Here is a 13,041-nt window from a genome sequence, read left to right as displayed (position 1 = left end):
GACGCCCCAGGGACCAATCAGAAGCTCGGGGACCTCTGATTGGTGGCCTCCCAGTCCCGACCGCTTCTACCGTAATTCTCTCCTTCCCGGGAGTTCCCGCAGCTGATTTGGCCGCCCGGGTTGATTTATTAATGCATCCCCTATAATTGCATCTGGAGCCGTCGAATGCAATTCTGAATCTCCTCTGGGACTTCTTTGGCGGCAACCCTAAGAACCTTTTCCTGGGAGTAAGCACCACTTAAGAAAACGGGGCTTGCCTCTGAGTAGATCTGCTTAAGCTTGCCCCCGTTATGATTTCTTGCTCTTTCCCTCGAGAAGCGACTGGAGTCCAGGAGATTTCTCCCTTCCCCGGGGAAGGCGAAAGAAGATCTCTTGCGACACCGTGTCTCCCGCGGTCTCAGTCCCCAAAACCGCAGTCTTCCTTCCTGGGAATAAGCCCCACTGAATAAAATGAGGCTTCCCTTTGAGTAGACCCTCCGGGGATTGCCCTCCCGAGTCTCATCTGGAGCGTCCGGAGGAGGAATCGCGTCCACCCCGGGCTGTGGCTTCTTATCAGCGGCTCCCGAAGGCAGTCCAGGCTCGGTTGGCACCTTTTCCTTTTTAACTCCGGCTCAGCAGCGAAACGTCTCCGGTCCTTCCACTTTACGGTGCAATCCTAAACAAAATTACTCCAGTCTAATCCCTCTGGAAACCAATCGGCTTAGATTGGAGTAACTCTGTTTAGGATTGCACCGTGAGTCGACAGTACGTGGGACGATTCCATCCCGGGGAGACTGAATTCTAGGAAGGGTCCAGAAAGCGGCGGCAGGAAGAAAGACGGAGGCTTCCCGACCGAAGGACCGGGCTGGGATCTGACCCCGCGGCCGGATTTGACCCGCTGCTCCTTCGACTTTCCGTTCGGAGGCAGCCACGCCGATTCCAAACGCGCCACTCCCCAGAATTCCCTTTTAAAGTTCATGAAAAGTGGGGTATTCGGAGACTGGTGGGGCATTCTTTCCTCAACCCCTCACTCCACCCTTGATTTAGGATTTATGCATTGCGCTTTGGGGTTTTTTAATTCGCTTTTGGCTTTCTGTGCAATATAGTTATATGGAACTAGTACCGGTAATCGTGCTGTCCGGGAAGAGGTGGAGAAATGCAGCAACCCCCCCCCCCCATTCCTAGCTCTATACAGCCCTTTGAAAGAGCAAAACCCCCATGGAGCCTTTTTGTGCCTTTCCTTTCTTCAGATGAATGAAACTGGGATTCTGCACCCCAGTGCTCCACCCTCCTTAATTTCTATGTTTTTGGACAATGTCTGATCTCAAAGTCCAGCTCTTACTATAATACTTCCTTGGAGGGATTCTCAGTTTAGCAAAAGCCCAACCCTTTGCATTTTAAACTAGGCGAGGTAAGCCAGCAGTCAAGAAACTCAAAGAGTTTGGGGAAGGGGCTTCGAGCAGAAGGACTTGCTGGGGAGCCTACATTCCATCACACAAGGAAGTCGACAAGCCCACCTGGAGGAACACTCGGTGGTGACAGGCAGGTCTGAAGGGGTCCCATTTTCCAACCTTCAAAATCTAGTTCAGTTCATGATATCAGCTCCTTAAGAGAGAGAGAGAGCAGGGCCAAACCACTCCCCCCCATCTTCAAAAATATCAGTTAAAATAGCATTGCACAGGTAAAGTAGATTATTTAATAACAACAACAACAGTAATAAAACAAAAGGATCCAGAGTTAGCCGTGTTAGTCTGTAGCAGCAAAATAGAAAAGAGTCCAGTAGCACCTTTAAGACTAACCAACTTTACTGTAGCATAAGCTTTCGAGAACCACAGCTCACTTCGTCAGATGCATCCGACGAAGAGAACTGTGATTCTCAAAAGCTTATGCTACAGTAAAGTTGGTTAAAACAAAAGGAGACCTCCCAGCTCAACAGAGTAGGAGGTGAGCAATACTTTTGCTGCGCTGAAAGGGAGATTGCTTTTAGATTTGTTGGCTTATATATGTTTCTAGTTTATGTTTGGCTTTTAATGCGATATGAGTGTGTTCTATAATGGAACGAGTCCAGGAAATTGTCTAAATAAATAACAGGGAAAATGTAAAAATGAACTTGCAAAACTCCCCTTAGTCTTTAACATGCCACAAGTTCCCGTGTTTGTTTTCAAGGACAGTTTTTCTTTTCTGTTGCATTCGTTCCCTTATTTAAAGTCCGCCTTTCTCGCTGAGACTCAAGGTGGGTTACATAGAGTCAGTCGATACAATCAATGGTGCTGACAGCCAATCATCAAAGCAATAGGGTTTGGGAATTAACCTGCAGGGATTGTTTTATTAAGGGTGAAATCTGGGCGGGAAGGGAAAGGCCGTTCAACTCTTTTTTCCCCCGTGCCATTTTCTCACCCCGTCAAAGCCACCCCTGATCTGTTTTTATTTATCTACTTAATTTATACCCCTCCTTTTCTCCCAAAGGGGATCCAAAGCAGCTTACATTGTTCCCCCCTTCATTTTATCCTCTCGACAACCTTGTGAGGTGGGTTAGGCTGATATAATGGGTCAAAGGTCACCGAACAAGCTTCTGTAGTAGAACAGAGATTTGTTCTGGGGTCTCTCTTATCTCAGTGTGGCACTCTAACCACTACACCACACAACTCTTTCCAGCAACCATCTCAGTCAAGAATTGTCAGGCTTAGTAATATTTTATTTTATCCATAATGCAGCACACGTCTGTCAGATTTTACTTCTGCTGCCCGTGTTCTTATTCTTTTCATTTTCCCAAATAGGCCAGGTGGCTTTAGAATGGCTAATGCCAGCATACAGATGAAAGCAACCCCCCCCCAAACAAAAAAACCCCAAAACCTGTTGGAAAAGATCAGAGTATAGGACTTTTCACATATGACATGTCGACAAACTGAGGTTTGACAAGGCACTGCTGGCTTCTTAAAGTGTGCACGCAATTTGGATTCTGCATTACTGCACGGGCAAACGATGAGCTGCCGAACACAAGGTGGGCCCCACGTTGCCCACACACGGCGCCTTCAAATGGGCACAGGAAACTTCTTAGGTGTACCCCTAAAATAATTCAGAAGTCAGGTGTGAATGAGCCCTGACAAGTTTCTCAATATAGGTTTGATTATTTTGATGCCTAGTGAGATCGTTTTTTAAAATGCAAACAAAAAACATGAAAGGCGATTGGACAGTTCAATGATTTATTCACCCGGCTGTTGGAATAGCCCTGCTTAAGTGTGAGGCTCCTTTGTCAACCCATAGCAGTGGTACACTGTTTAAGAACTAAAAGAAAAGGCGGTCTGGTCCAGAAGAGATGGCTGGAGAGGAGGCAGGAATTGCTGACTGGTGGGAATTATTGATTGCTGGGAGAGGAGAATGGGAAGCATATCCGGACTCATTGGGAGACACTGGTTAAGGCTGGGGTGGCTCTGATAGCAGAGAACATAGCTGATTGGCTAGCGCCCATGATGTAGGCAGAGGCGGACGCTAGGAAGGGATCTTTTGCACGGTGAAGTGGAAAAGAGCAAGAGTCCAGTAGCGCTTATAAGAATAACAAAATTTGTGGTAGGGTATGAGCTTTCGTGAGTCACAGCTCACTTCTTCAGACTCACGAAAGCTCAGACCTTACCACTAATTTTGTTGGCCTTATAGGTGCTACTGGACTCTTGCTCTTTACTGCTACAGACAGACTAACATGGCTACCCATCTTGATCTTTTGCACGGTGCTTACTTGTCTCTGGTCTTCTCTGCCTCCTTATGTTAAGAGTGTGCTTTCTCCTCCCACCACGATTGTTTCGCAGCTGTGGTTGGTGATTCACACTGCAGGCCTGCCTCGTTGGCTGTTGCTGCAGTCCCAGATTTTGTTCCAGGAGAGGCCAGCAAACATCTCTGGAGGAGTTCAGGAGTAGGAAGTTCCTGGCATTTCCCCTGATAGTCTCTCCAACCTTTGGACATTCAGGCATAGACTGCTCCTGTACGTGGAGGTTTATTTATTTAATATTTTTATCCTGCTTTTCTCCCATGCTGAGGGCTAAAAGCAGATTACAAAGTAAAATACACAGAAACAGTAGAAACTTAAACAACCTTCTATCAACAGGCAAGGAGCCGTGAGAAAATGTCAAGCTCAGAATGGCATTGCTGGCATGGCTCAAACAAGCCCAGGGCATCTTTGCTCTTGCTATTTGCCTTGCCCCAAAGGTTCATGCCCTTGACCAATCCCCCTTTGAGTTACCTGCAAAGGAGACAGGGGGAAATGCTCTGCCCAGCTCTTATTCAGCTGGCTCAGAGGTGCCCAAGTTCTTCGCTTTCTGCTGTTTAGCAAACATGACGATTCTCCTCCATGAATTTGCCCAACCCTTTCGAAGAAAGCCATTTGCGGCCACCACATATCGTAGTCATAAAGAACATACAATCCTGCGTGCTATTTAAGAGGTGCTACATCCAGCACTGAAGCTTTGCTTCTGTGCCCTGGGAAAAAACAATTCAGCACGCCGATGGTATTTAAAGGACTGAGATTCCACTAAGAATGTTGGCCACAGTCTTCGAAGGGCAGTCTCTTTTGCTATGAGTCTGTGGGGCAGTTGTGCTGGGCTCAACAGTGTCAGTTGGATTCCCTCCCCACCACCTTGTGCGGATTTGTTCAACGGCAACCTCATTGGAGGCTGCTTGGTGGCTGCTCCAGCACTATGGGACACACTCCTGGCTGAATTACCGCCTTTGATACACTTTTGTAAGAGTTGTAAATCAGAACTCTGGGGTCATGGGACTACATTACAGTTGGCCATTTTTCAAAAAAACGAGTACTAGTTATTTGTGAAGCCTGACGCCTGTTGCAAAGTCTTCTGATTTTTAAAAAATCTGTGGTTATTTTATTTTCAAAGGCTTTATTTTTGTTCCCCACCCTGGTTCCATCTGTTGGAGAAAGGCAGGCCTGTAAATACTGTAAACATTAAATACATATTGAGGACTAGAAACTCTCAATTTTTTTAAAGAGAAAGGGCAAGTCACAATTCTCCCGGTTTTGAATTCTGCACCAGTTACCTTGTATGCTGAGCTTGGGTTTTAAGAGGGAGGGTGGCTTTTGAGACAGCAACAGAAAAGTGTTTTAAGACATAGGAAATAAAAGTGTGTGGGGGAAGAGGGGGCACAATATTTTATTTGCCACCCTTTACTGCCCCTCCTGCATACCTTTTCTCTGAACTGCAACCCTGGGGTACCTTTGATGTAATCCATGACGCCAGTAAATAAAAACAGAGATAAATATCAACCCCACCGAACGTTTATACAAAAGCCAAGCATCCTAAAGGCCTAATGTAAGCAGGGGCCAGCTGCGAGTACTTGTAAAGTTGTTATATAAATCCCTTTCTTGGTTATAAACAGGAAAGCACATAACATAAAGCAACGGGGCTTACACACGATCAGACTCCCCCTGGAGTCTGCCAAGCCACGCCCCTATATGACTTTTGGGGCTCATCATCCCAGCGTGACCCCAAAACGGAGCTTAGAAAACAATCCAGTACCTCCAAACAGGGGGGAAATGGTTTAGATTGTTTTAGCAGAACAGCATATGCACTATACCTTTCTTTTCTCAGAGTGGGCAGAAACAGGGAACTCCATACTGGGTGGTCTAATCAATAGCTTGGTTGCGTTAATCAATAGCGGCGTGCACAGCATGCACAGAATTTTTAAAAAAAGAATTTTACAGTGAAATCCGAAGTAATTCTGCTTCGGATTTCACTGTTATTCCTTATTTTCTGCATCCACACATGTTTGTGTTTTGTGTTACATGTTTTTTATTTCCTTGGGTTTCAATGGGAAACACATTGTAGACTGTACCTTTCTCCCCTTTTCGGATGCGATGCTCTGGGATTGATCATGCAGGTGAGAAATTAAAAAGAACTCTCTTTTATGGACAATCAAAACTTTCTCTTGTGCACCAGGCACCAAGAGGCATTTGGCGATTCACGCAAGAAGTTGTGGCCTAATAATAAGTAAGAGTTTCAGGTGGGTGGCCTAGATGGTCTACAGCAGAAGGGCGAGATTCTAGTCCTTAAAGACCAACTAGATTTCCAGGGTATGAACTCCCATCGTACCATTCACATCTGAAATAGTGGAAGGGGTGGCCTCTTTGCGTACAAAAATGGAATGCATGGGAAATTCTGCTCCCTCCAGATTTTATACTGCTGTGCTCCAGGACTCGGAGCACTGTTTTTCTTAGCCAGTTTGGTGTAGTGGTTAAGAGTGCAGGACTCTAATCTGGAGAACCAGGTTTGAATCCCTACTCCTCCGCCTGAAGCCAGCTGGGTGACCTTGGGTCAATCACAGCTCTTTCAGAGTTCTCTCAGCCCCACCCACCTCGCAGGGTATTTGTTGTTGTGGGCATAATAATAACATACTTTGTAAACTGCTCTGAGTGGGTGTTAAGTCATCCTGAAGGGCGGTATATAAATCGAATGTTATTATAGCCTGGCTCCCGAAGTGGAAGTAAACCAGGCTTGGAGGAAAATGCTGAAAGAAATGGAAACCAGAGAGGTAAAGCATGGAAGGGACAGGATTTAGCTTCCTTTGCCTGCACACTCCGTTTTAGGAGTAAACCCTCTCACCAGGTCACCTTTTTTAGATGTGGCCTAGCAGAAACACCCCTCCCCCCACACACTACTGCCCTCATTTGTTTGATCCTTGATTTAATGAAGTTGCTAGTGGCTGGAGTGCTGGTGGAGAATTAGCAGAGAGAGGACTCTCCAAATCATTCTCCATCCCCTTGTTTTGGGACTGCTTTTAAGCAATATTCAAGACCATTGAAGATGAGAATTTTATCTTCAGCATACTCCTCTTCAGTTGCAAGAGTTGTAACTCTGCTGGTGGGTAAAGGTCCCTGTCAGTTCTCTTTTGGAGGAGTCACTCTTTTTGATTGACTGCCTTTCCCCGTTTATTATCCTCAGCTGAGGTATTCAAGTGCCTCACTTCTGATGGTTCCCCTCTGTTCAGACATCTGTGCCTACCCATTGGCATAGCCTGTCACACATGGTATGGAAAGCTCCTATGCTCTCTTCCTGCCAAAAAAGATGCAAAGTGGAATTCATTTGATGTACCTTTAGTGGAAGGAACTAATGAATGTCTCTGGTAGCTGCTAGTAACAATGTTTTAACCTGATGTCTTTTCATTTACATGGTTCAACTGTGTTTTATTATTGTGTGTACATTTTGTAAGTCACCTTGGACATTGTGGAAAAGAAGAACATATGTGTTTTAAATAAATCTAAACAATTAATTAATTAAATGGTGAAGCCAGGCATAGTACCTCTGCCAATGAGCTACACTGCCTATACATTCTCCCAGCATCCTTCTAGCATTTTGGACTGCGTCAAGAGCCATAGGAGCTCTGGGTTTATGCCCAAGGAATGTTCCCATATTGCAAATATATATATATATATATATATATATATATATATATATATATATGGGAATAAATTACAGGTCCGTTTAACTGTCATGACTGCTCTGGGACCAGTCGTTCCTCAAAGAAATTAGGGATCTGTAATAAATTCTATACATATTGCTCTTTGCTCCAGTCCTTAGGCAAAACCGATTTAAAAATGGATGTCGGCCCAAAGGCTCATTCACAAAACAAAGTCTTTGACTTTCTCTGCTGACTCAACCGCGATTAGATACACTGCAAGCAAGAGGCACAAAAGCCGTTCTTTAGCTGCACTTGTGAAACACTCCAAAGACTTCCTGCCAATCTGACAAGATGAGGGTTACAGAGAGGGAGTTGTGTAACAGGGAAACAAATTTCACATCTCTTGGGACACACCTGTAGCCCCACAGATCCAACATGTTGAGGATCATGGATTTCCTGCTTCTAGGATTTGAATACAAAGCCAGGCATCGATGGGAACAAATGTTCAATTGAAACCAGGATGGCTTGGGTTTTCTCTCCAGCCTTAAGAATGTTTACAATTGACACTTTCCAGACTCCAGCCCATGTGTTTATGCCAGGTAGTAAAAAGCACTTTGGAGTCTCTCTTGCACGATTTGTGCCATTTGTGAATGCTGCCAATGTGAAAAGAGACTCCACCAGTGTAGCTAGAGATTTGTTAAGGTTGCAGCATGTATGTGTGTAACTTATGTTTTACAACAATACCTCATTTTTTTTTAAATCTGTTCCTAAGGCTCATGTGAAATATTGCTTGGATTTTCCTTTGGAATTCTCTCCAGAGCCAACGAAAGCAGACTATTTACAATGACAACATTAACATATTTTGTGCTGCATCCTTAGCCATCTTGAGTTTGAGAAGACAGCGCAGGATAGACGGAGTAGGAGAGAAATGTTTTAAACAAATTAATGTGAACATGCATGATGTATGTGGAGCCAGGCCACTGGTACACCGAGCTTTGCATCATCCACGCTGCTTGGTGAAAGCTTTCGAAGGTCTTAGGGTACAGAAAGGCCTTTCCGAGTTATGGCTACCTGAGACTCTTTAACAGGAGACATCAGGGACTGAATTGGGGAACTTCTGAATGCAAAGCATATTTTCCACCACTGAGCCAGTTTCAAGGGCCACTAAACATCCATGGATCAGCTTATCACAACGTTTTTACCACCAGGAAAATAGTAAAGAGTCCAGTAGCACCTTTAAGACTAACCAACTTTATTGTAGCATAAGCTTCCGAGAGCCGCAACTCTTGCTGTGGCTCCCGAAAGCTTATGCTACAGTAAAGTTGGTTAGTCTTAAAGGTGCTACTGGACTCTACTATTTTGCTACTAGAGACTAACACAATGCCCCTCTGGATCTTTACCACCAGGGCGGTTCATTTGGCATTTCTGTCTTCAAAACTAAAATATTTGGGGACACCTCGGATTATCTGCTGAATTATTTGCACGTGTGCATGATAAGAAGGGGGACTAATGCTCAGGCATCCTTTTTGAGGTCATCTATGGCTGGAGATGGAGTGCAGTTTTAAAGAGAGATCCCCCTGCCCACACACACACTTTTCGCCAGCTATCATCTCTGACCAAACGGGCATGGCAAGTTTTTTAAGCCAGGCAAAACCTCACAGCTTCTGTTTAGCAGAGAGGATGAGAGTGCACAGCCTAGGCTATGAACTGACTCATTATGGCTAGTGGTGGTGGGGGGGGAGTTCTTATTCATCCTTAGAAAATGCCCTTGTTTCCTAAACCAGTTTGCAGCCAATGAGAATCCTTTCACCAGAGCAGATTATATATAAACTGTGAGTTTTCATAAACTGGAAACTTTCAGAAGTTTCTGGTTGAGACAGGCAGGTAGGAGAAGGAAGGAAGGAAGGAAGGAAGAGAGTGGGAGGGAGGGAGAAAGAAAGGAAGGAAGAAAAGAGAGGGAGGGAGAGTGAGAGAGAAGAGAGAGGGAGGGAGGGAGGGAAGGAGGGAAGGAGAGAGGGAGGAAGGAAAAGAAAGAAAGAGTGGGAGGGAGGAAGAAAAGAAGGAAGGAGAAGAAAGGAAGGAAAGAGAGACGGAGGGAGGGAGGAAGAAAGAAAGGAAGGAAAGAGAGAGGGAAGGAGAAAGAAAGAAGCCCCCCTAGCTCCCTCCTGCTGGTTGTGCTCTGAGCCCCAGCAGCGAATATCCTGCTTGGGTTTGCAGCGTCAACGGACGGGGGTGGAGGCTGGAGGCTGGAGGGGGGGGGGCGTGCGGAGGACGTGAGATTTCAAACATCAGATCAGTGCGTTTATATATTGGGTGCCCGGAAATTTTTCCAAATAAACACAGCTTGATTCGACTTGGGTGGGCAGACTTATCAACAGACTAATGCTATAAACAAATGAAGGGAGAACCGGGAGACCCATTGGCTGGTACCAGGCGAGCCACGTGGAAGGGGCTGCCGGTGCAATGAAATTTTAATTAATGTGGGTGGGCTGAGCGCCCCAACGACTGTTTATCAGAGACAATTTATTTTCCAGCGCTAAGTCAACATATAATCGCAAACTTACAACAATTATTTCACATTTCCTCCCCCCGCCACCCCCTTCCCTCCGTCCCTCGCTCTCCTTCTGGAAAAGCGCGATGAAGCGGGCGCAGAAGGCGAGCCGGCGAGGCAGAGGCAAGGCGCAGGGGCCGTCCCAGCGCGCGCGGAGCCGGGGGACGCGCCCGGGAGGGAAGGGTGGCCCCTCGACGGCGAGCCCGCCAGCCAGCCCCCCGCGCCCGGGACCATGAGCCGCCTCTATAGCGGCCCGCTCCCGTCGGCCCCGGTGGTCTACCTCTACGGGGCCGAGCGGGGAGGGCTGCCCGGGGCGCTGAGCTTCGCCTCGGCGGGCGTGCTCTCCCGCCAGGAGCCGCCCCAGAAGCCCCCCTACAGCTACATCGCGCTCATCGCCATGGCCATCCAAGAGGCGCCCGAGCAGAAGGTGACCCTCAACGGCATCTACCAGTTCATCATGGAGCGCTTCCCCTTCTACCACGACAACAAGCAAGGCTGGCAGAACTCCATCCGCCACAACCTCTCGCTCAACGAGTGCTTCGTCAAGGTGCCCCGGGAGAAGGGCCGCCCGGGCAAGGGCAGCTACTGGACCCTCGACCCGCGCTGCACCGACATGTTCGAGAACGGCAACTACCGGCGCAGGAAGAGGAAGCCCAAAGCCGTCGGGGGAGAGGAGAAGGAGCGCGCCGCCGCCGCCGCCCCCGAGGCCCTCGGGGAGCCCCGCAAGAGGCCTCGGGAGAGCCCCTCCGGCCAGCCCGCCGCCGTCGAGGAAGCCCGGGAGCCCAGCCGGGTTCGAGGGGGCGACCTCCCGACGGGAGGGAGCGCGGCGGGATCGTGCCCCAGGGGGCTCCAGGAGACCCCGTCCAGCCGCGCCGCTGCCCGGAGCCCTTCGACGCGCCCGGCTCCCGCCTGCCAGGAACGGGCCATCCTGGACGGCGAGGGCGCCGTCGGGCGCGCCCCTTTGGCTCGCCAAGCCTTCGAGCCCGAAGCCCCGAGAAGCGCGGCCAAGCCCCAGAGCTTCAGCATAGACAGCATCCTGGCCAAGAAAGCCCTCCGCCGGCCGGCCAAGGGCGAGCCCGACGGCCAGGAAGGCCCCTGCCCCGGCGCCTCCAAAGCGGACGCCTGCCTGCTCTCCGGCGCCCAGGTGCGCCCGGCGTTCAACGCCTCGCTGGTGCTGGATTCCCACGTTCAGGGGCGCTTCTGCCAGCTCGGCATCCCGTTCCTCTCCTACTTGCCGCTCCGCTTTCCCGAGACGGTGTTTCATTTCCAGTAGCCCCGACGGGCGCCGGCACGGCCGGCGTGGGCGCCTCGACTCCGGAGACGTTGCCAGGAGCGACTGAATGCAAACACTGGGCGAGCCGGGAAGGGGGGCGAGGCCGTTCATTCGCCCGCCGTTGGCAAAAGTTAGTACACGGGGGTGACTGGCATTCCCACGTGCATCCGGAACCCGGACCCACCTGATCGAATCCCGGAGACAGCGGCCCGGTTCGCGCCAAGCCTGGAGCTCCTCTGACCCCAGAAGAACCCTTTACTGCGAAGTAAGCTCAGCTGCTTTCCCCCTAACTTGCTTGCTCCGGAGTAATTCCCCTTCCCTCCGGTTTAGAATCTTGGAGGATAAAAGGAAAAAGCGAGCTCTGCGGTTTGCTTAACTGCTTTGCGGATCACACTTTGGAAAGGAAAGAATTCGCCCTTCCGTCTTTGACTTCTTCCAATAGCTTCCGAACGCCTTGTGAGGCTGCGATCCTCAGCAAACACCTGGGAAGTCAGTCGCATTTGCAACTTATGGGATCTACTTCCGAGTAAACATAACATTAGAGACAACCAAACTACCACGTCTCTTCTGCTCTTCTTCTACATGTCTCTGGTTTAAAACTTTCTTTCTTTCTTTCTTTCTTTCTTTCTTTCTTTCTTTCTTTCTTTCTTTCTTTCTTTCTTTCTTTCTTTCTTTCTTTCTTTCTTTCTTTCTTTCTTTCTTTCTTTCTTTCTTTCTTCTAGTTGTGGTAAAGATTCTGTTGCTGGAATAGGAAATTGCCATAAGGTTTTGAATAAATCTCATTTAACAGCCCCCCCCCCCCAACAACCTCCATTCAAAATGGAATTTCTGACTGCAAAGAAATGCATATTGGAAAGACTTGACTGGTAGGTGGGTGGGGGGCATCCCACAGCGTTTGCTTCATGTTGCTTTTGCTTTTAAAATAGTCTTAATAGCGGGTCTGTATTTAGACAGAAAACATTTCACGCCATGCGCTTTTTGAAGTGCACCGTGCACCAACTGGACCTCATTAGAGTTATTAACAAAGCCAATTGACCACAATAATAAACCTTCAGGTGAAGTTTAGCTTATAGGAAACTGGAGATATCCTCAAGAAATATTTTTTTAAAAACCAACATCATTTTCTTTCAGACTTACTTAAAAAAAATTCCTATATATATATATATATATTACAGAAAATCCAGGGCTTTACTTTTTTTATTCTTGCTATAAATAACGGAGGCTCTCTTTGTATATTAGTAGGTAAAGGTCCTTTAAAGGATTTTTTTTTAAAAAAAGAAACTTATATTTTGAATTTTCATTATGAAACAAAACTTATATTCAATAAAATATTTTGATAAAATCAAATGTGTCTGGCTTTCCCCAGTCTTTCAGATGATTTCTTTGTTGTACTAAAAGAAGAAAGTGCACAGGGCTGGGAAAGCAAATATGGGCTATATCATGCTAGCTAAATGAACAGCTAGAAAGAAATGGCACCCCTTACTGTAGATCTGGTGAGACTAGTCCTCAAGAGCACGAACAAGCTTTGAGAACGGACAAGAAAGTTCTGAGAGGTTACTACTTCAAAGGCCTCTGCCACAAACTCACAAGGTGGCTGCAGGTAAGCCGTTTGCCAGACGAGACTCCTATTTACAGCACAAGGATAACAATAACCATTATTTTTATTTTATTGATGCCATTCATAGCCTGCCTTTCTCACAGAGACTCAAGGCGAATTACATAGTGTGAGATTACTGGCCTACCTCACAAGACTGATAGGAATGCTATGTGTGAGAAACGTTTTTGATTATTGAAAGCATGGTATAAATGATGATGATGATGATTTATTAAATTTATA

General features: G+C 47.4%; 1 protein-coding gene across 1 annotated transcript; it reads left to right on the top strand.

Annotated features, from left to right (window-relative positions):
* Positions 1–3,446: 3,446 nt before the first annotated feature.
* FOXL1 (forkhead box L1) lies at positions 3,447–11,204 on the top strand. The gene is given in 3 exon segments (XM_055000273.1): positions 3,447–3,451; positions 9,897–9,964; positions 9,967–11,204. Coding segments are annotated over 3 exon segments (1,311 nt in total).
* Positions 11,205–13,041: the final 1,837 nt, after the last annotated feature.

This window comes from Eublepharis macularius, chromosome 16 (genome assembly GCF_028583425.1).
Source record: "Eublepharis macularius isolate TG4126 chromosome 16, MPM_Emac_v1.0, whole genome shotgun sequence".
In the NCBI taxonomy this organism is placed as follows: Eukaryota; Metazoa; Chordata; class Lepidosauria; order Squamata; family Eublepharidae; genus Eublepharis; species Eublepharis macularius.
This window is presented reverse-complemented; position numbering and strand designations above follow the sequence as displayed.